Here is a 24,662-nt window from a genome sequence, read left to right as displayed (position 1 = left end):
TAAGGTCTATGTTGTTGTTGCTGCTGCTGTTTTACCTTCAAGTGATTTCTGACTTATGGAAACCCTAAGAAAACCCTATCGTGTAGTTTTCTTGGCAAGGTTTATTCAGAGGAGTTTTTGCCTTTGCTTTCCTATTGATATATAATTTGAGCTTTTCAAGAACCACAGGTTCAGGGTCTTGGCATGCCTAGGCTCCAAAGGATCAAGACAAACATGAGCGGGTTGAAGGCCAAAAGTGGATGTTGGAGAGTCAGCACTCTCAAATCACACATAAGGCAATGGATACAATACAGATACATTTATTACCCATTCAAAGTATAGGCTTTTTCCACTCTAAGCACCGATTGGTGCAAGTTAAGATCTGCATGCTGGTTGGTGGAGGTGCACCATCCAGTGCTGCAGCTGATTGGTTTTTTTGCCTGGCAAGAATTTTAATAAACTGTCATTGCTCAGTTTGAGCTTGTGGAAGTTTCTTGAATCTGCCTTCTTTGGGTGTTGGGAAAAAGAAATGTGGGTAGGATGTATGGTTGATGGGTGTTGATGGGTTTAATCCTGATCTGAAAATGGGCATGGACTACAGAAACAATGGGTGACACAATACCTTGATGGGTTCCCAGGGAGCAACTCCATAGCTTTCTGGCTAGCCAGGGATTAATTCATTTTTAAGTGGATGGGGTTATTGTTGGCCAGGAAGTATGATCAGCTAGGAGTAATGGGATTAGCTCTGTGTTCCACCCAATGAGTATTTATGCTACTGTGTATCTGGAGCAAAGGTCATCTTTGGATGTCAGACAGATTGTGCTTTTGGGGGAAAGGTCATCCATAGACATCAGCCAATGGAAGCCTTCATAGGACCATTCTTGGCTGTAGGTTTTGGGGACTTTAGGGAGTCCTGGGTTTTGATAACACTCTAGCACTGAGAGAATGTGACTGGCCAAAGGTCATCCATCTGAGCAGAGCTTTGAACCTTGTTCTCCAGGATTGTAGCCCAAAATTCAAATCACCACACTATGCTGGCTCTCTAAGAGGCAAGGCAACTATATATTGCTTGCACTGGAAGAATTAAAAATTCTAAAAACAGAAGTTCAACAAACAACCAGTGACTGAAATCCTCTTGGAATCTATGTCAGTGTAATTCCTGATTATGCTGGTAGTGTTGTACTATTTAGATAATTGAGTAAGGAGCTATCATATATCCCTCACACAAACCATTTATTTCATTCATCTACAGCACAATGCCACATGGCCACAGCTCTTCATGCATGACTGGAACAGACATCAGATTGTCCCTGAAATGTACTCTGTCTGTAGGGTTGGAAGCTACAAATACATGCCCACACTCCTTGTCCCTCATAGTCATTGCTTCCACATTCATTCACATAAGGATACGAACATAATTTCATCTCCCACTGGTGCTAAATATAATTTATTGTTACTGGTAGAAGAGTGAGACTGAGCATGTCTAGGCTTAGGAAGTAAAAGGAAACCACAGTAACTTTCCACTTCATCACATTCGTTAAATACTACTGAGCCACTCACTTAAGAAATGGCAACGTACTGTGTTCATCACATGATGTAAGCTTCAAGTGTAGGGTAGAGATATCTTGGGGTTAAAAACGCGTTGCAAAAGGTTATTGTTTCAGATGCTTTCTAAGCTGGTTGGCAAGTGACTTTTCTTGCAAATTATCCAGATAGAGATAGGCAAAATGGTCAATTCTGCCATGTGATGTTATTTGTCATTCTCAGATTTAAATGATACAATTAGACAAGTTGTGGGAGGAGTCAAATGCCCCTTTGAGAAAAAAACACCACCATTGCCTTTTGCTCATGGAGGAGGGAAAATCAGCAGTAGTGTTCCTTTCTGTCTCATGCACTTTCTGGAGACCTTCCTTCCTTCCTTCTTTCTGTGTGTTGTGTGTGCCATGTGTTACTTCCTCTCCTTCTTTCCCTTCTTTCTTCCATCATCCAACACAGGGAAAGAGAGAGGGGGGAGGCAGGGAGAGAGAGAGGAGGAGGATCATGGGAATGGTGGCAAAGGGAGAGCCCCCAAACACCTCCTTCCCTCCTCCATCTAACTAGAACTGAAAGTTCACTTTCCTTTTTATTAAGTATTTCATCTTGTATTTTGTAAGAGTATGTAATTTTTTTGAAATCTGTGTGTTAATGATTTCTTCAAATGAAAGACACCAATTTTAAGCTCTGTCACTGTGTTTGTTAATGCAAGTTGTTGTGTATCCTTCTGTCTCAAAACACCGCTATTCATTTTAAATTTCGCAAGGCTGTAAACATTGCCATCTTTTATGTTCATTACGCTCAGACCATTTACTCTTTGCAAGCAAAGCGTCTTCCTATATCACATACTTGGGAATCATCCATTCTGAGTTACGTAGTTAATAAATGAATCTGAGCCAGAAACCCAATTTCCAGAGCCTAAATCGCTATGGCTCCGTCAAACACCCTAGATAAATGTAACCTATTCCAAAAGTAACAAGAATGCAATTTGATAACTGTCAATAATTCCATTATTATGCCAAATGAGTTTGTCAACAAAAGGGTGGCTAGATGATTGGTCTTAATTTGAAAATAAAAACTTTGAAGAGATATTTGGAACTAAGTAATAAGGACTGGAGTCATCAAGACATAGACTGTCTCTACATTGTAGAGCTAATGCAACCACTGCCACGGCTCGAATCTCTGGAATCATGGGGGGTGTAGTTTGGTGATGCTCTGCACCCTTTAGCAGAGAAGGCTGAAGACTATAAAACTGCAGTTTCCATAATTCCATAGCATCGAGCCATGGCAGTTAAAATGGTGTCAAACTGCATTAATTCAATAGTGTAGATGCACCCATAGTATGATTTTTTTAAGTGAGGAAAAAATAAATAGTCTTGGTGGTGTTTGGTCCTATTGCTGATGGTTGGGAGAGTGGGTGAGGACTGCAAGAAATAACAATTTTACCATTCCTCCTTCTAGTCTTTTCCTGCTTCAATCCACCATATGCTTATGGTGATATGAGATATGGTGAGATATGGTGCTCTTGCCCCAAAGCACTTTATAACCATACCATTGCACTTTAGTTTAAATAGCCCCTCCATGCTATCCCCTCCACCAAATTGGTGGTCCATCTTATTTTATTGTATTGTTACTCATTTTATGCCTTAAATGAGTTTTTATGGATTGATGTATTGTTCTGTATAATGTCATTTTTATTGTGTTTTTACTCTTTGAAATGTTTTAATTGTTGTATTTTGGTTATTGTTTTCGGGCTGTGTCCCGTGTTAGCCGCCCCTAGTCCCTGCCGGGAGATGGTGGAGGGATAGAAAAATAAAATTACTTACTTACTTACTGATTCCTATTATATTGGTAAATACAATTTTAGAACCATGAATTAGCCAAAACAGTAGTTAGTCTTAAAAGCATGGAAATTAGCTATTTAGGTGTAGCCTACTTCTAACAGGCAGCAAATTCCCTTCATAATGGCCTGTTTCAGTGGAAATCTTAGCATCTTTTTAATATGTTGACTTCATTAGTCCTAAACTGTCTATGTGATTTCGGTAGCTGTTTTCTAATCCATATTAAGATTTGCTCCCCAACTATACATGATTAAAATGTGCTGTTTCATTAGATAAAAATATCTGTGGACACTTTTAGAATAGGTTGAAATAAATCCTGACATTATTACTATTGATGCAGATTTCTCTGTACAATGCCTCTAAAGGAGGAGAAGGCATTGTGAAAAGCTCATCTCAGTTGCTCTTAGAATAGAGAAGCAAGCTGCTTCACAATCAAGATTTGTATGCATTTGATTACCTAATGAAGTCAAGTTAGTTCTCTTATTTCTGTTTCAGCAGTTTTAGGTCACTGAAATAAATCCTGATGGCCTGCAATTGGATGGTGATGTGCTGCAAGACACTTGATAGACTCTGAGAGACTTGAGAGACTCACAATTTTTTACAAGGTTTGTAGCTTAATGGAGCCCCGCTGGAAGTAGTTGTATGTTGTGGGATGGCAGCCAGTGATCTCCATGGCAAAACTGAAGAGGAACTTCAGTATGCCACCAAATTTGGCCTATCTGATGAAGTCTTATGAGGTATGTGCCAGGATTTTTTGCAATGCCTCAGATGTGGAGGGGTATGCCTTAAGTGAAAGCTAATGTATAAGGGTACTTTCAGTGCAGACCTCACAACCCACACTGATTACACAATAAACTATACAAACAGGGACACTTTCTTCTACACAGTAAAACCAATGGTTTCTCCAGCTCCATGTTGCTTACACTAACTGATAGTAGGCCCCATCATTTTCAGATTGCAACTTTCCCAATGCTAGTGATGCCAGAGCCACTTGGCTGCATATGAGGTCCAGGAATTTCCATCCAGGAAGAGCATCTTTTCCCAGTATGCTTTGGCATAACTGATATTGCCTGAAGTGCTTGAAGCTGGTTCAGAGTGCAGCCAAGAATTGGTATTTGGTTCATCTCTGGTTCAGCTACTCATAGTATCTTGTATAAGTTGCTCAGGTTGCCAGTGTGTTTCTTTGGCCTAACGAAAGAATTGGTTTCAAGGTTTTTAATCTTAAATTGTTTGGGGTCAAGTTAATTGACAGATTTTCAACAATGGTAGTTTAATTGTACAGGGAGTCCCCGAGTTACAAATATTCAATTTACAAATGGCTCCTAGGACTTCATCACATTGAGCTGGAGAAAATGAGGGAAAGCGGGGAAAAGGATGGAGTTTCACGAGGTTCTGTCTTTAAAGAAGATGAAGAATTTACTCACTCCCATCACACTAAGATCACCTCCTCCAGTTTCTAACTCAACAATCCACTTAATTCTGATCACGTGGACAGGTGATGACTCCTCCCATTTCAAGGATTCCAGTACACTTTTTAAAACAGGCATCCTTTAAGACTCTTCCACTGAAACAGAAGCATCTTTCTTAAGGTCGCACTTTCCCTGGGATCATTTGCACTGAGATTTCCTCCCATTGTCCCTCCAGAATTTTATCTTCTTTAAAAAATCACCTAGATCATAGGAAATGGTTTTAACCTTACCTTTCCTCAAGTGTCTGCATTGGCAATCTGGGGAAATGGGAATTTTGACTCCTCCCACACACACATTGTTATCATTTTATTTACAAGCGGACAACAAAAGTGGGCAACAAGGATTAACATCACATGGGGAAATTGGTCATTTTGCCTGTCTCTGTGTGGAAAATTGAAAAAATAAGTTGATTGCCAACCAGCTTAGGAACTGTAAGAAAAACCAACACTTCAGAAATGGCAAAATACTTCACCCCCACAGCCCCCCACAGTTGCAGCTTGTGTCGTGTGAAGGGCGCCCATGGGTTGCCATTTCTTAAATGTGTAGAAATACTGATTTTATTGTGTGTGATGAAGTCCCTAGTTAAGAATGGGAATGAGATAACAGGAAGTGAGAGAAATCTAGCCCTCAAAAGGAAAATTCACTCATTCAGGGGTGTTAACTCTTCCCGATGCTATACAAAGCTTGTGTATGTGTGTGTGTGTGTGTGTGTGTGTGTGTGTGTGTGTATCTGGAGTTACACTTAAAAATGTACCTGTTCAGACTTACAAATTCAACTTAAGAACAAACCTACAGAACCTATCTTGTTCGTAACTTGGAGACTGCCTGTACTATCTTATCAGCAATGGAGAATGAGTATTTATTTATTTATTTATTTATTTACAGTATTTATATTCCACCCTTCTCACCCCGAAGGGGACTCAGGGCGGATCACATTATACACACATAGGGCAAACATTCAATGCCCATAAACACATCAAACAGAGACCGAGACAAACAGACACAGAGGCAAGTTAACCTTCTCCTGAGGGGATGTTCGATTCTGGCCACAGGGGGGAGCACCTGCTTCATCATCCACTCTGATGGCACTTCCTCATTCCAAGTCGTAAATTAGTTAAACTTGCCTCCCATTTTTATAAGTGGTACCTTATTTCCTACTTGATAGATGCAACTATCTTTCGGGTTGCTAGGTCAGCAACGAGCAGGGGCTATTTTTTATTTTTAATTGACGGGTGCTCACCCCGCCACGGGCTGGCCTCGAACTCATGACCTCATGGTCAGAGTGATTTATTGCAGCTGCTCAACAGCCTGCGCCACAGCCCGGCTCCAGTAAGAGTAGACCTTCTTACTGAACCATGTCTAGGAGCAGACAAAATAATGGGTATAAGGGAGAGTACATTTTCTACAGATGTTCAGTGTCTCTGAAATGTACTACCAACTGAGATCTTTTAAGTCCCAGTCTTGTTTACTTTTCATTATTGTCCTGAGATATGTTTTTCACTTTAAGTTTTCCTTTGATTTTGTATTATTTGAGAGCAATGTCTGTTTTGCTATTGTTCTTGGTTTATATGAATTCTGATGTACATGAATTGTATGTTTTTATTTATTTTGTAAGCTGCTATAAGAAGATTGTATAACCTAAAAGGCAGCCCAAAAATGTTAAATGAAAGAAGAAAGAAATTGGTTGCATTTCAAGTGACCATTAACAGAACAGCTTCTGTACATGATTTGGGCCTTGGCAGTCATCCCAGATGTTATCTTGATGATAATAACATTACCTTTGATTGCCCCAATAATTTTTGAGTCCCTTCTCTCTCTTCCCCCCCCCCCCCCCAGCTTTGTGCTTACATTTAGTGCAGGTTATAAATAGTTATTTTCTCTGCACAAGCATTTCCAGGAAATATCAATGTTCCCTTCTTGGAGATACAAACCACTGGAATATTACTTCTATTAGCATGGCTTGCCCATGCTTCATGAACTAAACCACAAGCACTGTGAGTTCCACCCTCTTTGGGTTAATTGTGAGAAATGAGAATGTTCCCCACTAAATAGAAACATGTTTTTTGCTTGTATGGAAATGAAGTGGCCAATGAACAAACATCAGTTAAAAACAATTAGATCCTGTGTATATATATATATATACACACTGCTGGCTAATGCGGCAAGACATGCAAAATGGCCTCGGAGACTTTGCAAGCAAGGGGAAGTGATGTAGCGGTTTCCACACTAATCTAGTTCTTCTCTGTAGTTGAGCACAGTTTGTGATTAATTTGTCACATTCAATCGCAAATTAAGATCTGACATTTCTGAAAGCTGTTTGTAATCAGAGCTGCCCTCTCTGAAAGAGTGCTTCTCTTTGTTTACAGCTAATCATACACAAACACAGAAAAAGAGAGTGCTATCATCAGTTATCTCTCTGGATTATGCCACGCATTTTAGAAGAGCTGCCAGACAATATGTTACATCTCTGCTGTTTAGCTGGGAGAAACCGTGTCTGATTAAACATCCCAATAAAACATAGCTTCTATTGATAATACTGCAAAATTTATTTTAATCTAACAATCAGGTCACAATGAGACTGATTTGACTAGCAGTAGATTTTTTCAGAATTCAACCTGGATGCACTCAATAGATAGTTAATTGTTTAGTACCTGACAACTCTTCAGGACAATGTATTTTTCAAAGCCCAAATTGACTTGAAGGTAATAACAATGAAGAGATTATATATAAATCCATATTTAATGTATGTATAGATATAGATATGTACAATGTGGATGCAGGAATGTGAACATACATATAACTATCCTTGCAACTGATTTCGAGTGAAGTTCTCATGAGAGGACTCCACATCTGAGGAATTAAACCAGAGGAAAGAGAGGATGTTATCTTAGCCACTTCCTCATTCTGGATGCAACTCTCTGTGTGGCTCCAAAGGACTAAAAAGGGTGAACATGGAAAATACTAGATGAAATGGTACAAAAAGAAAAAAATATTAATATCATTTTCACCTTCCCAGAAGAAGATTTTTTTTTGCCAACAGGATTCCTTCTTTTCAAGGAAGGAACACCTTGAACTAAACTTGAGCATATCTATATATCCATTGCAGATTGTTATGTGCCTTCAAATAACTTCTGACTTATGGTGACTCTATAAGATTCTTATCATAGTTTTCTTGGCAGGATTTGTTTAGAAGGGTTTTGCATTTGGTTCCATCTGTATCTGAGAAGGTATGACTTTCCCATGAACAGCCAATGGATTTCCATGGCTAAGTGAAGATCAGAACTTGGTCTCCAGGAGCCCTAGTCAAATCCTCAGACCACAATACCACACTGGATCCTTCCATTACTCAGGTTTCCCCTGACATTAAGTCCAGTCGTGTTCGACTCTGGGGGTTGGCACTCAACTCCATTTCTAAGACGAACAGCCGGCGTTGTCCGTAGACACCTCCAAGGTCATGTGGCCAGCATGACTGCATGGAACGCCGTTGCCATCCCACTAGTGCGGTACCTATTGATCTACTCACATTTGCATGTTTTCGAACTGCTAGGTTGGCAGAAGCTGGAGCTAACAGTGGTTGCTCAATCCGCTCCCCGGATTTGAACCTGCAACCTTTTGGTCTGGAAGTTCAGCAGCTCAGCGCTTTAATACGCTGCGCCACCAGGGGCTCCTCTGTATCTATATAGACCAAATAAAATGTATTTCAAAGCTCTGTAATAACTCAACCACTTTGAAATGTTTTCCCATTTTGCAGGTTATTGTTTGCATTCCCCAACAATCATTTGATGATAATATAACTTCACCATATTACATAAACTACCATTTAACGGAATCATAAGAAACATCCAGACATTAAAAATGCTGTTGGGGGAGGGATCACTCCCAATAAGCAGAAGCTATCTTCACTTACAAGAAAAATGGAAAAAAAATGGTGCTGTAGTGTTCCTCACAAGTTCTGGTGTAGTTGTAAAGGAGGAAATGTGTCACCCTTATGAAAGAAATGCTTTCTTATGTTTTGTTTTTGAAAAGCTACTTTTCAAGCAAAATAAAACCAATGCCCAGTAAAACTCTTTATATATCATGTTTACGAATGACACCAGAGTAATCTTATACATCAATGTACATCACTTGATTGCTCAACATTTGATGACTCACTGACTCAATTGCAAAGCATTGTAGTTGAGGTGATGCTGTGGTATTTGGCAAGTTCTTTGCATTCAGCTCGAGAATTAATAAGCTTGAATCAAGGAATTAATAAGCATGAATAAGCAGTCTATAAACTTGTGTGAATTGTTGATTGTATCAAAGAGTTGCTGGTTTATCTTCTTAATAGGAAGTTCTACTCTTTCGGAAGAACAAAATGAGAAGGGGTCCTGTTTCAAGCTGTTCCTGGAAATTCAACTATAGCCACATACAGTTTTGTCAACTGTGCAGAGCTAAAGATGAGTGACATGGTTTTACATGATATCCTAAAGATTAGGCCTTCTATATGCATGCTATAACTGTCCTCAAAACTCATCCTGAAATTACATCTGGTTGAGAATATGGCTTCTAATTTATTAATGATGGCAAAAGGGCACATTATATATGTGCAGAAAAGAATGCACAAACTTCCAGTTTGTTACCAGACATAATTTTAAGTTCTGATATGACCATTTGAAGACTAGATTGTATTTCCTGGAATACCTTGTTCTGCATAGATTTCTACAAAATGCTAAAATGATCAGACTTAGCCCTGCAGTAAGTGCTTCCAATACTTGAGGTCAAGTTGGCTGGCACAAAAAACCAGAACCTTGGAGATGATGTGCCAATTTTAAAGTAATCATTCCCATCTCATACTTGTTTAGTTAGTTTGCTGATTGTTTGATTATACTTTTTTGTATTAGTTATGTGTTTGTATTGATACGTGTATGTTTTATTGGTTTTATGAATTATCCTAAGGTCTTTTTGAAAGCAGGTGGCAACATAAAAGTGAATCCAACTGGTTGAGTAGGCTTATTAAATAAATTGTTGAGTTTTGGACCAATACGTAGTAAATCCAATTGATTCAATGGGTCTATGATGGCTCAGATTAGCAATAGGATTTAGGTCAGTATGTTCCATTTGTGAATTTGCATGTTTTTATCGATATATCTGAAGCTAATGTGTTGATAAATGGACAAACTAAACAAGTATGTTGGCCATGCAATAAAGACATAATTGACAGTATGCTAAGAAGGTAAGCACATCTCATCATAATGCTGGGATCATATGCCCAAGTATCTGTTCATTTTGCTTAAAGCATCACACACTGTGTTCAAGTCACTGCGAAGATCCTGGACAACATTTTCGATACTTCTAGTATCTTTCAGAATTTCTATGCTCTGGGTATAGGGATTGAAATACACAGAAAAGGGGCGGTTGATCGATTTTGCAAAGTCCCTGAAAGGAAAAGGGAAAAAAGAAAATTATCATTTTTGCACTCCCAGATAAGAAAAAAAAATGAGATTTGAGGTTGTTGTTTTTAAGGGTCACAGGAAAGAACTTGCCTCATCTTCTCTTTGGCTTCTTCAAAACTTTCTGAGACAAAGTAAGCTTCCTGGAAAGTTGTGATAAGGCATTCTTGCAAGCAGGTTGTCTTTGGATCAAACGTTTTCACATTAGCTTTATCAGACAGAGCATGCTGCAAAATATACCACATTAACTGTTAAATATAGTATGGAAGTTTCAAGTGTTTCTACGCACCCAGCTTCTCTAGCACAGTATGATCTCACACTGCTGTTAGTCTCTCACATTTTATCCAAAGTGCTCTTTCATTACGAATAGGATGAATCAATTGTTATCCAAAAACCTATTTGTCACTCTAAGATCTTCACCAGCCCCAATGATTACATTATTAAAAACCAACCAGACAAATTTCTGCTTATATGCAGAAGAGGCTTAACTCCTCAGACTTGAGGATGAAATTTATCAATGCATATTCCGACCACAATTACTGCTGTAGCTAAAATTACCCGTTTCTCTAAAGGTGTAGCAATAAATAGCCACACCAATATAGGTAAAGTTTCAGTCTCACCAATGTAGCCCACAAACTCTGTGCCATTTGTCTCATCATCAACATCACATAGTGACAATGCATTTCAGTCTAGCAGTAACATATATAACCTTGATGTTGGTAAAAAGAGTTGTCCTTCTACCAAGAATGTTCTAAACATATTCTGATAGGAAAGAACAACAAAAACTAATATACAGGCAGTCCCTGAGTTACAAACATTCAACTTACAAATGACTCATAGTTGTTACAAACGGAGGTGAAACAACAGGAAGTGAGCAAAATCTATTCCTTGGAAGGGAAGTTTCCTCCTAGAAGAGTTATCATGGGGGAAAGGTATCTCCACTGAAGCTTTATCACCAATCCTTGTTTCCACAACAAGCCATTTTTTTCAAAATCCAAGTATCACAGGGACAAAAAGTAAGGTGAAATCTTTTTAACAGGCATACAGGCCATACTACACCCGCCCCCCTCTGCTGTCGCCCGTGTTTTGGACCTTAATGTGATGAGGTCCTAAGTCAGGTGTATGTTCCAAATGGACAGAGTCAACTTATTGTGGAGAGTAAGGACAAGGTCATGGCCTTTACTTTGAGTTAAAGCACTGGAACTGATGTACTTATCTCATTCTGCTCCCAACCCCTTTCCTCAACACATTGCTATCTATTAAACTTGACTGGATCTGGTAAGCCTCCAAAGATTATCCGGGAGCACAGAAATGGACAGTGGTCTTTCAAATAACTTCCTCAAACATTATTTATAGTTTTAAAAATCAAAAACACTCTTTTGTACTGGGCTTGGAAATATACACAAACAATTCAGCTGATATAGAACACAATTCAGTAGTTTATTTTTATGTTATTTATGCATTGGCAATTTTGTATACATTGGTTGCTTTTCTATGCAGATTGTGTTGATGTTTTTAAGCATTTTGGTGCTTCTTTGTATTTGCACTTGCTTCTGTCTTATTGTATTTATTGTTTTAATTTGTATCATAAACTGCTCTGGGATTATATATATTATGAAATACAGTAAATACGGGTATCAAACAAATAAATAAACCAATCTAGAAGGGGCTAGGGAGTTGGTCTAAATTTGCTAGAAGGCACAATCAAATTTCCTTTTTAACATTAATACATTCACATTGAAGTACACAAAGTAAAATTGTCTGCTGTAAAGCTACTGCTACACTTTTCAAATGTGGCCTAGAAGCAGCTACATGTTTAGGAACTGACCTGATATCTTCAGAATGATGAACACCCAGCTAAAGTTGTAAAAATCATGGGGGGGGGGGGGGGTCCCAAATATATCCTACTCAACTCTGTTTATCTTGATTAATTTTCAGCCAATCCAACTTTTTTGTTGGATTTTAGTTTGTAGATGTATATCGGATTGGTACAGACCAGTCTTAACAAATTTGATTTGTGAATTAAAGTAATGCAATCCTACAGATGTTGATTTGAAAGTAAATTACACTAGGCTCACTGGAAGTAAATGAATCAAGGACTGAAACCTGAGAGAATATATTCAGATTTGTATCAGCACACAGAAGTCTTTTATATTTAATAACTATATATGAATCATATCATGAAAACTCTGTGATCAGTCTACCCTAAGGGTCACCATAAGTCAAAAATGACTTGAAGGCAAACAACAGCAAAAAAATAAATAAATACTGTTAACAGCTCAGATTCCAAGACTTGTTGCACTGACTATAATATTCTGATGTTTATGTAAGGTTACTGTCATTAAAAGGGCAAAAATCATGCATAGCTTAGAAATACTGTTTCAAATGAATATTATGCTGTTGTTTAAAACTAGAATTTTTCCTCATTCCAAATAGGCATCTGAATCCAATTCTGACATTCTTTTATTTCACATCTGTCCTCTGACAGGAAAGTATCCCCAAATTTATATGAAAATCTGTATGTATATATGTCTACACATTTATATACTGCCCTTCAGTGGAACAGTTCCCAAAGTAGTTTTTGGAAAGGTAAAATAACAATAACATCTCCATAAAATCACATACGAAATATGACCCCTTCTGCACAAAACAGAGCTCCTGCCCATAAATAATACCGGATTATGCATATTTCTTGCCTACAGTCATACCTTGAGCTCTCCAATGGAAGATAGAAGACCTGCTCCATAAGCTCGTAATTGTCCCTCTTGCTTGCAAAGGCCAAATTCAATGGTAAAAAAATAGCACTGTAAAAACGAGGAGGGAAGGAAATGTATAAATCTTATATGCCTACAAAGGTTCAAAACAACCATATCTTGGGCATTCACTTGTGTACACCCCTGCTTTGGGGGGTAAATAAGTAAATTCAATCAAATAAATCTACAGTGCTTTAAATGAAATTTTCTTAAAGAAAAACAGTAAAACCAAGAATACTGTATTTCCTTCAGTTACTTCATATATTTATATAGGAAAAGCAACCTCTAGAATCCCATGATTCAAAAAAAAAGTATGCATAGTTAAAACAAACACACACATCTATATACTCACAGTTCAACCAACCAACAGAGATGCCACTGATAGCACCTAAAGCAGGAACCTCCTAATACCATATATCAGCCAGTTCAAGCTGTCATTGAGATCATACATAAAGTAAAATGAGGAAGGAATCATTATTAGGAACAATAAAATAGCAGAGCACCTTTGTAGGAGAGTTTGAGTATACATGCTCCTGTCTTTAATGCTTTTACTATACTTTGTAATTTTTATCCTGTACAAGTGTTTCTAGCCACTCGTATGTATTCCCTGTAGGTCCACTCCATCGTTGATACTGACACATTGAATTTATTTACTTGAAGAACGTGTTACAATGGAAAATTGACTACTCTAGGTTTTCCATACCTTCATAACCACCACCTGAGGAAGACTATACAGTCGAAACCAGTCGTGGATGGTGACAAACCTTGGATTTGTTTAAAACATTGGATTTTTTAAAAAAGGATTCACTAGCTTGGATGTTTAGATTTGGACTCACAATTAGTGATTTATACAGTCCTCCATGTGAAACATGAACTCTGGTTGTCATTGGACTCACAAACTCTTAATATAGAGTTCTGCTTTCTATGAATGTATGTGTGTTGGTAACACATTGATTATATTTTGGTTTAGAGACATTTTTTAAAGCATTTAGTATATTTTGAATCTCTATCATCCTTGGCTGTACATTGAATGTTCTATGAAAACAGCATATATAGAAATTACTGTCTCATAGTTTATATTATTGGATTACATTTCCGGTTATAGTGGCCTCTTACCTTTGTAATCCAACTAAAGCTTGCAGCTTCATAGTAATACCTAAGGTCAAACTCTTCCTTTAGTGCGTCAGTATCTTGAAGACATTCGTTATAAAGTTATGTGCACTTGTTCAAGTTGGATTTTAAATGGCCACAATTAATAGGAAGGAACACTTGCAGTTGCTGAACTACTTCCCTATGTCTTGTAAACCTTTTCTGAAGCAAAAAAAAAAAAGTCCAGAAATGACTTAGCCTATAATATTCCATTGGGGTTGGTGAAGTTGCCTGGATGTTGCTTTTACAACTCTGCCTTGAACAGATGCAAGGAATCCTAACTTCTCCACCTATAGACTCCACCGTTTCTCTCGCTTTTTCAAAGATCTCCTGAAATTCTTTCACAAATTATGTGTGCATCTCCCTGGGTTTTTCTGAGAGACTGTTAACATGTTGCACGCTACAGAAAATATCCACATCTATTCTTTATAATGTTTTGTTAAGCTGAAGGAATGATGACAGAAGCTTACTTAGGATGTGTATGGTAACTACAAATTCAGTATTCAGAACAGCTAAAAGAAGGTATCCAGCTTGGGAAGTAGGTTCACTGTTGTAGAGAGATTCTCTTTTAGTTCTTCAAGTGTTCTCAGCACCACCCTGTACAGTTCAACAAAACGTAAAACCGCATCATGTCACACACACACACACCAAAAATTGGAATATCTAAAAATCATAATCTATGACCCACACATTTTATTACATTTTTAGAAACTACATTAAAATACCTTTAATCTGGTACCTAGATATTCAAAGAATACTTGATAGTTTATAAGGAATTAATTTGTGCTTGCTTTAAAAGTTTATACTTTATTATAGCTGTTATATACCTGGAAACATAATACATTGTATTGAAACTAAATTTTTCTTATGGAGTTTAATTTGGGGAGTCCAGTTCTGATGTCAGTTTCAGTGGATTATGTCATCTTCATGTCAAAAATGTTGATTAAAAATGTGTGATGTCAAAACTTGGTTGCTTCCACTATGGTGGCTATAGCTGCTATTTCAATGTAAATTGGCAGAAAGCTAGTTTTCACAATGATTGTGTGAATAAGTTATCAAAATTTGGTTGAGATAGTGCTTGCAGTTCTGGAGGAACTCTAATTTTTGCTTTTCATAGACATAGCATGGGGATGTGGTTGACCAGTTAAAATTCAAGAGTAGACTAGGCTTTTTTAAACCTAAAATTTTTCAGGGAAGTGGTTGAACCTGTAATACCTCCCCCCACAAACCCACCCCCACCCTTGGCTATGTGCTTGTCTGCACAACAGACATTTCCAGTTTTTAGGTGTGACTGTAAAAACTGGACAATGAAGAAAGTTGTGAGGAATAGAATTTTCACCCACAATCTAGAACAATGTTTCTCAACCTGGGGCACCCAGATGTTTTTGGCCTACAACTCCCAAAAATCCTGGCCAGTTTACCACTAATCTAGAACATCATTTCAGAAACCGCCGCCTGTTGAGACTGATAATTTGTTTTCAGGCATTTTTACATTTTGAGGAATTACTGCAGCTATGGAAATAAGCATTTATGTTCACTGTCTACTTGCATTTGAGACCTGGAGACTGGAGAATTCATGAGAAAAGATACTAGAATGTCTTCTAGAAGACCGTATTGAAAGGAAATCCACATATCTGAATTTGCTTTATGTTCAAGGGCAATAAGGTAATTCTCTAATTCAGTGACTTGAATATAGATTAGTTCATTAAACAAATAATAAAAAAGAGAAATCAGAAAACTTGTATAAAGAAAACATAACAATGTACTGTGATTACTACCACTAGGTAGTTCTGAAGCTGCTTTCTTTGCACTTGATTTTAACCATATTCTGTGACTTCTCAAGACAATATTTGAGTTGAAAAAAAGCTTACAGTAGCCAAGCTGAATTTTGGAGTTTTTGTCTTTGAATAGCTGACCTTTGTGACTTATTTGAAATGGCTTTTGATGCTCTCCTCTATTTCAAAAATAATTTGCCATGTGGCCATGACAGCTGCTGCTGGAAGAAAAGAAGTTACACTAATTTCATAACTCCCAGTGGATCTTTCTCTGCCATGGATGGTTTCTGAGGTTATATGATTGTTTGTCTTACTCTGGACATGATAATCCAATGGATTGTGTTCCTGGTTTACTGTGGATTATTAGTGTAAAATGTTTCGTGCTTTCACATTAAGCAGACTATAAACACAGTCAAGGAAATTAATTAACACAAAAGTGCTATGTGGCTCCGTAGCCATTGTATTAATTCCTGTTCTCTCTGGGGTTGGGAGCAGCCAGGGGATACAGTCAAATATTTAGTGGTGTTGCTATGTGTTTCCTCTCTGTGTTAGCTCTGGAACCTGCCTATTTCAGCCAAGGCAATGAGAAGATTTCTGAGTTAAAGCTAGTCTTCTGCCTTCTGAAATGGAGTCCAGTCATCAATTCTACCACCTGTTATGCATTTCAAGGCATTTACATTACAGCTGCATACAGGCCAGGGCTTCATTTCATCTTTTATCTCCAATTTGAGTATGAGTTTAGTTTCTGATTTCATAAACCACATTTGTCCCAATGTTTGGAATGTTATGTTTATTCCCCCACTGCATACCTTGCCCAATATTTTCAGGAACCAAAAGCTAATACCCTTTTCCGGCATTTTGTTTGGTGCTAACAAAAATATTGATCAAATGTGGATATTGTTTTGGTCAAACAGAGATCTTTTCAGTCTTCCCCAAATCAGGGCAAAAGCCATGACTATGATCAGTAACGTAAGCCAGGTTAGCTGAGCTATACAGAGAGATGTTACCTTAACCAACGTACTCTGTGTGCCAGCATCATTCCTTCAGACTCCCTTCTGCTGCCTATCCATGGAGAAGAGAGGGAGAGACGGGAGCAAGAAATAAAAAGGAGGGAAGGAAAGAAGAGAAGGGAAAGAGGGAAAGGTATTACCGTGTTTTCCCGAAAATAAGACAGTGTCTTATATTAATTTTTGCTCCCAAAGATGTGCTAGGTCTTATATTCAGGGGCTGTCTTATTTTTACATGAAGAAGAATTCACATTTATTGTTGAACAAAAAAATGAACATTTATTATATACTGTAGTGTACAGTAGTTGTCATCACAAACCAACATAACCAGACAGACTGTGAATCCTATAAAGAATTTCTTGTTACTACCATTATTTCCATGTACAACTGGTATGTACATTTACCAATCCTGCATGCTCTGGTGTTCTGTTCCTTGGGCATGCTTCCAAACAAATCCTCTACTAGGTCTTATTTTCCAAGGATGTCTTATTTTCAGGGAAACAGGGTAGAGGAGGGAAAGAAAAAGAATGGTGAACGCAGGGGGAAGCAGTCCTTTTGATATCCAGGAAACACTGGATACTCTAGTTGTATGTAATGAGATCTGAGCATCTCTGGATCTTGATATCCGCAGGACATATTGAAACTAAGTTCCAGCAAATATGAATGGTCCACTGTAAATATGTAAAATCACCTATAATGGACAACTGCTGGCCTATAGCAAGTCCTGGCTGGGATTATTTTTCTCTCCCTTCACTAGAAGGGAGCATGCTGAGGGCAGGAAAGCAAAAATCACCTATAATGGAAAACTGCTGGGATTAGTGCACTTAATTGGATTCATTCCATCATCATGTGGGAAGACACATGCAAAAAGTAAACTTCAATATTAAATCATAGCAGGCTATATGCTGTGAGTATATGTGTAGATAAATGAAAACATAAAATGCCAGATGGATTCCAGGTATTTGTATCTAACAGGTTCTAACGTTTATGAATATAATATAGTTAGGAAAACCCTACAAACAAAGAAGGGGGAGAAAGAGGATTATCACAATACATTTGCAACATATGGTGGCTAAGGCTACTAGATACTGCTTAGCTCCAAATGCTTTTGTTGGGGCACAGAATGGAGTATCTCGTCCAATGCTGCCACCTTCAGCTCTGTAGTTTTCAATACATTCACTTTAACCTTTGCAAAATATTCAGTTGGCTACAGCTGTTGATATCCCTGCCTTAAAGAATAATTTGTGCAATAAATCACACTGATTAAGAAAAGATCAGGATTCACATTTTAAATACAATCAGCCCCTCTCCAGACATTGCCTCCCTTAATTTCCTTAACTAACAAACTAATTTTTATTATTTCCTGTTAAGCCTTTTTATGTTTTTAAACTATTCTTAAATTAAATGGGAGTAATTAAAAGCATTTTTCAAACCAATACAATTATTAAAGAAACATTTCTCTTTCTAAGATTCTCTCCTTTCATGACGCCTAGGACAAACTAACAAAAGAAATGAAAAGCAAGTTTCAATTTATAGAAATTTCTAGATACAATGTTCTCTTTGTATACTGTGTGCACAAATGTTTGCTTCTGTTTCATGATTTGCACAAACACAGCTGGTGCAGATGTGCATCACAAGGTTCATATGGCGCCTACTGAACTTGACAAATGCTCATGACTACAACTGTTATATCTGTTCTTGAACGCTTTTGATATCATGCACATGGACACAGACACACACATTATTGAATAGGCAATAGCTTTTTCTAAGCATGTGCATAGCTCCTTGAAATGACAGTTACTCATTTGCAAAGACATCTGGAATTTGGGCCAATGGAAATTGTCCCATTAATATCAGCAGGAATGAAAGGACGCCCTAGAAAGCTACAACCGGCAGGGAGTTTGTTCTACTGGACCATTAAATTGGAGCCTCCTGTGGAACAACATGCAGGGCCAGCAGAACCACAGCCAATAAAAAAAAACAGAGTTTCTAACTTTTCCTCTGCAGTTTTTTTGATTGAGTCAGAAAACATTTGCCAAAAGGCATCTTTATGCTCTCAAATGAATATGGAGGAAGTATGATATGGTAATTTAAAAAATTATAAACAGTAATGGAGGTCCCATGCATGACAATAATCCTTACATCTGGATATCAACATGGGATATTTCATTTCCCAGTTTAGAGGAAACACATGGGTCTTAATTTGGAAGTTAATGGGTTAATGAGCTTGTGTTCTAAATGGTGGATATTTGGATACAAAAACATAACAACTAAGGAAGTAACATATTCTGCCTGAGATATAAACACTTAGTGTGACTGCATATATAAGAATATGAAAAATTTATAATTATTCAAAGCATTGAGGAAAAAATAGCAAGTTATCAGCTTTCATTTCCAGATGTTTCAGGGATTCCTAGTTCTAACACAAAACTGTGGCAATTCCCCCTCATTTTGCAATCTCTTGATTCTTCATATAAACTTCACCAATTTTGCTTTTCCCATTGTATTTATCCACTCCTTCTCACAGAGGTCCTCTCTGTACCAATTCTGATTAGCCAGTGCATAGAAGTATGGAAAGGAAAGGCTAGCAACATTGTTCTTTATGCTGAACAAGGTGGGATGGTTTAATAATGTGACAGTGTGAGCAGGGTTTGGCATGACATTTTAGATACTTGAGACAAAGAAAAAGATGGCAGCAAGCGTCATTCTACATAGAAACTTACTTCAGCTCTGGCTACAGAGCATACCTCATCCATCATGGGTTTTTGTTGTAGGAACAAGTATGGACCTCGTCACATTGATGGTTTCTCCTGCCGCTCACCAGAATTGCTCCACTGCCCCATGGATGCCCCCACTTTCTCCCAGCTTGAGTGGCTTGTGATGAGGTCCTATGTGGCACACATTCCTGTTCTTCATAACTTTCATCCCATCTTTTTCTTCCTTCCTTCCTTCCTTCCTTCCTTCCTTCCTTCCTTCCTTCCTTCCTTCCTTCCCTCCTTCCCTTTCTCCCGTCCTTTTTAACTCCACCTTCCTTTCATACATAATACTTGTACTCCTTCCTTTCTTTCCTTTTTCCCCTTCCCCACTTTCCTTCAGGACTTTCTCCCTTCCTGCTTTCATTCACTCGTCTCTCCCCTCTCTTTATTTTCCCTTTCTTTCACCACCTTTCCTTCCCCCCCCCTCCACCTTCTCATTCCATTTCTGAGTGTGATGTCTCATGGGCCATGTAGTCCCGTTCCTAGTACTATTGTGGCAGACGAAGAGGAAAACTTTGGTTTCCCACCGATTCAGCCAGAATCGGAGCCCCTGCACCTGCAGGATGTTTGCCCTCAAGAAGTCAGCCAAACAAGCCTTGGGCAGAATTCTCCCCTGTTCTCTCGCCGGGATAATTATAATCGAGATAGAGGCGCTAGGGAGGCGACTCGCCGAAGCGCCAGAATCGCTGCCAGACAATTAGCTGATTAAGCCTGTTTCCCTTGGGAAATCTTAAGGAGTCATGCATCTGGACACAGTTTGGGTTTAACTTCTTGTTCCCCAGGGAAAGTGTTCCTTGGCGGGAAAACAAGATCCTATATAGCTGTTTTCCGCAAGGGGATCCTTGCGGAGTCAATTCGTCAGCTTCAGGAGTGAGATCGTGTGTGGACTACGCAACTCCAGTTCCTTGTTTCCAGGACCTTGTTCTTGTTCCAAGCCTGCCTTGTTCCTCGGACCTCGCCACGGACCTTGTTCTCGCTTCTTGCTTCTTGTTGCCTCGAATCAAGTCTTGTTTGCCAAGAATCTAGTTTGTTTCTCAGCCTTGTTGTCAAGCTCCATTGGACCAAAGGACCTTGTCATTTCCCCACACTTTGCTTGGCAAGGTGTGTGTTTCGGTTATTAGATTATAACTTTGGACTCTAATATCACATATTGGACATTGCTTTTCTGGACTATATTTGACCTTTCCTGAAAGGTCTACTTCTGAACTTTATTCTTCACTTGTTTTTATTGACTTTATATATTCCTTTAATAAAGATATTAGATAGATTCTGGCCTCTGCGCATGGTTATTGGTGCTCCGTAGCCTGGGTCTTGACACTGAGTGATCCAGTACGTACTTATTCTTTTTGGAGAGGCCAACCCCAAAGGGGTGGATTTTTTAGTTGAAAACATGACAGTATTTACAGACTTCATCAGACAGGCAGGAGAAAGTGGGGGGAAGCGTTGGGACGAGTACCTGCCTTATCCCGTTACTACCAACAAGATCCATCTTTGGGCCAGCCATCCCATTTCCTTTCTACCATCTTCTTCCCGCTCTCCCCACCCACACATACACACACACTTTCTTGAATCAATTTACCCAACTCCTGAAAATGAAGTTTTCTGTCCCTTTTATCATGTTGGCAAGACAGAGGAAAATTTCCATGTGATGAAGTCCTAAGTTGGGTAGTGAAGGGCATGTGTGCCAAGTTTGATCCAGATCCATCACACCATTTAGGAGCCTGTCTGGATCAAACATACATACATTATACTTTGACTTAAATGTATATAGTAAGACTACAGCATACACAGATTTTGGTATCATAGGGCAGGTAGGTTCCCAGAATAAAACCCCATCATTTTTTGGTCTATATCACAAATTTTAAAGAAATTAGGAATATACTGAAACCATAATCAAGATAAATTATGTAGCATAGTAAAATGTAAAAGTCACATAACAATACAAATCAAAGCAAGCACATTCAGGAGTAATTAAAGTAATCGATAATCTGTGTTGTTCCCGTAAACCTGTCTAGATCTTTCAGTTGTTAATGCAAAGGAAGAAACTGTGTCCACAAATCTATACTGCTTTGCCTATAAAAATGTTGTTTGTTTATTTTGTAGATTAGACCATGAATCAAAATGCTTGGGCAGTTGAGGGGAAAATTGCCTCTGACCTCTTCATGAAATGACCAATCCATGAGATAATGAAGAATTTACGCACAAAATAAACAGGAATATTTGGAGAAGAGGAACATTTATGTGAGAACTTCCTGAGATAGCTGATTATGGTATATTAAAGCCTGTCTTTCTGATAAAACCAAAAGGTTACTTTATATTTAAATTGTAATCTGGCAAACCAACCAACAAACCACTAAACAAAGAAAGCTCTCTCTGTTTTAGTCTGTTTGAATTGGATCTTTGCTATCTTATGGCAATAGTGTGAAATAAAGCTGTATGACAGTCAAAATGATCAGTCAGATGAATTGTTTTCTGTAGCAACTTTCTTCAAATACATTCAGTAATGCCAATATACTCTCAAAGGGACTATCATGCCTAAAAACCTGTGACAATGTCATGCCCACATGCACTTTTTTATAGAGGGGAGATAACATGGCCTTCAAAGTCCATATTGTAATGCCCTTGAGCTAAATACAGTGTTCTCTGACAGCTGAAATTCAACTTCTTTCCCTTCTTTTTTCAGCACTGAGGACTATCTGAAATTCATTTCCAGTTTTTGGGGGGCAGGGTGTGCATGAAGACTGCAGTGGAGGGGAAAATGTCTTCCCCTTCTTGGTTCTAATAGACTCTACAATTTCCTCAACAAAGTCCCTGCATTCGATACTGCCTCTCATTAGATCAACTGAAGGGAGAGGAATATGGATGTCAGCACTGTAGATACATGGATCAGGCAAGATGTTACAATAAGGAAGTGTGGGTGGAAGTAAGACAACCTGACTTAATGTTGAAGTCAGAGTATCCCCTGAAATGGAATTAGAAAGGAGATTTCAGACTGGAGTGGTAGATGGTTATAGGTTTCACTTGGAGTATCTCTTAGGAATGCTTGGGGCCAAAAAAACCAAAAAGCTTAATTCTCTTGTTTTCTGAAAATGCAGATCTACCTTCATTCTGGGTGTATCTGGCTTCTTTATTGTTGGGGAAACAGACAAACTCAACAGATGTCTCAACTGCCCCCCAGCAGTGGATAATGCTGCCTAGTGTCTACTTTAACTTTGATTGACTTTTTGTTTGTTTTTGCCTAGTCTATCTTAAAAATCATTTCCAGAGTTATCAATACACACATACCTTGGAACTTTATTTATTCTTACAATTTGCTTTTTGTGTAGCCTCAAGAGTTTTGCCCTAAAAAATGTTCCATATTTTCTCCAAGATCAATCTGTTATCATCATGGCATTATGCATATGCCTGCCTTTCCCAAAAGTACAACAATACATTTCCAATATTCTTAGTAGTTTAAAGTAATATTACACTCAATCTCGATAGCTGAACGTGGCTAGCAAGAGCATATGTTCAAGACTATAGTCTTTAAGGTTTGTTTTATTTTTATATTGAATGGTATATAGATTATAGCCAGGGTTTTAAAAGTTAATTAACCAGGATATCTGTTGTTTACATTATCATTAAAAGGAAGTAATCCCTATCAAATCCTTCTATGGTGCACACAGTAATGAGTACAAGGTTCTTTATTTATGTTTATTCATTGAATACATGGGGGGACAGTGGGGTTTCCTAGGCTTTGCTATTATGTTTAGCCATATCCCCAGTCAGACATTCATGATACAGTGTGTTCTGCATACATAGAGAAGAGACCCTAATTGAACTGCATCCCACCATGAATGAAGAAAGTCTTCAGGTACCACATCTGCAAAGTTCATTTGAGTATGTTGCAAAATTCCATTAAATCCACATTAGAAATTGTCAAAATTCTATCCTATTGGTGTGGCTCCACTGACTGAATTGTCTTTCATCCAACATAAACTTATAGAACAATGGTTCTCAACCTGTGGGTCCCCAGATGTTTTGGCCTTCAACTCCCAGAAATCCTAATGGCTGGTAAACTGGCTGGGATTTCTGGGAGCTGTAGGCCAAAATACCTGGGGACCCACAGATTGAGAACCACTGTTACAGAAAGATAATAGAGTCAGGGTGATTTGGGTTGAAATACCCATTCTCATATTGCATTCCCATTCTATTTTTCAGATCTTGTTTTAGAAGGGACTGCAACAAGAAGAGGGATTGTTGAAAATTTCCTTTATCCTCATTCTGAAAACAAAAACTCCAACTTGCCCAAAGACCATTCCATCAGTGGAATAATATTATTTGAGTAAAACACTTAAATTGTAACACCTGACACATGTATCCCTCCCTTTCTCTTAGTATTTCATATGAAATTCTAAATAACAGCCATCCATTCACAAGGTGAACTGATAAAAAAAAATTGACAGGACAAAGAGGCCTAATTCCATGCACAAATCATACATTGTTCGCTTTTTTATTTTAGATTCACTGAAAACAGAAACTTGGTTCCTAAATCATAATAATAAACACATAACAAATGGAGCTGTTTTCAGAATACCCTTTCATTCAAGCATTTCGTGAAAATTACTACTTTAAAATGCATTTTGGCTCAGAGTGCAGCTACTCCTTTTATGACTCCCCAAACATGTCTCTTTTTCTCTCTAATAGCACTGTTTTTCTCTCCATTCTCCCTCTACTTTGCACTTAGGGCTTTTGCTAGCACACACTGCTTAGAACAATCTATTTATACACAGAACAGCGGGCAAGTCTTGCACTGCTGCGTTGTCCTTTATAAGCAGAAGCAACAAGGTTTACTTTTCAATATGAGCACAACACACTGGTTTCAAGTAGGGTTTCATAGGAACACATCTGTCTGTCTATTTAGAGCTGTATATATAGTGGCAAATCTGTTCACAGTTCCATAAGGCAAAGTTAAGATGCCTTCAAATG

At 38.2% G+C, this 24,662-nt stretch overlaps 1 protein-coding gene across 1 annotated transcript in view; it reads right to left on the bottom strand.

Moving 5' to 3' along the window:
* Nucleotides 1-8,876: 8,876 nt before the first annotated feature.
* The window catches only part of tph2 (tryptophan hydroxylase 2), a 108,552-nt gene continuing 92,766 nt past the window's right edge, over nucleotides 8,877-24,662 (bottom strand). Inside the window, exons 9-11 of the mRNA XM_003221149.4 lie at nucleotides 12,963-13,058; nucleotides 10,348-10,481; nucleotides 8,877-10,240 (exon numbers count right to left, since the gene is read on the bottom strand). Of these exons, the coding sequence (XP_003221197.1) occupies nucleotides 10,066-10,240; nucleotides 10,348-10,481; nucleotides 12,963-13,058 (405 nt within the window). The 3' untranslated portion in view covers nucleotides 8,877-10,065. The remainder of the gene's footprint in view (nucleotides 10,241-10,347; nucleotides 10,482-12,962; nucleotides 13,059-24,662) is intronic.

Source organism: Anolis carolinensis, chromosome 5 (genome assembly GCF_035594765.1).
Source record: "Anolis carolinensis isolate JA03-04 chromosome 5, rAnoCar3.1.pri, whole genome shotgun sequence".
NCBI classification, from domain to species: Eukaryota; Metazoa; Chordata; class Lepidosauria; order Squamata; family Dactyloidae; genus Anolis; species Anolis carolinensis.
Note: the sequence above shows the minus strand (reverse complement) of the source record. Positions and strands in the feature narration are given on the sequence as shown.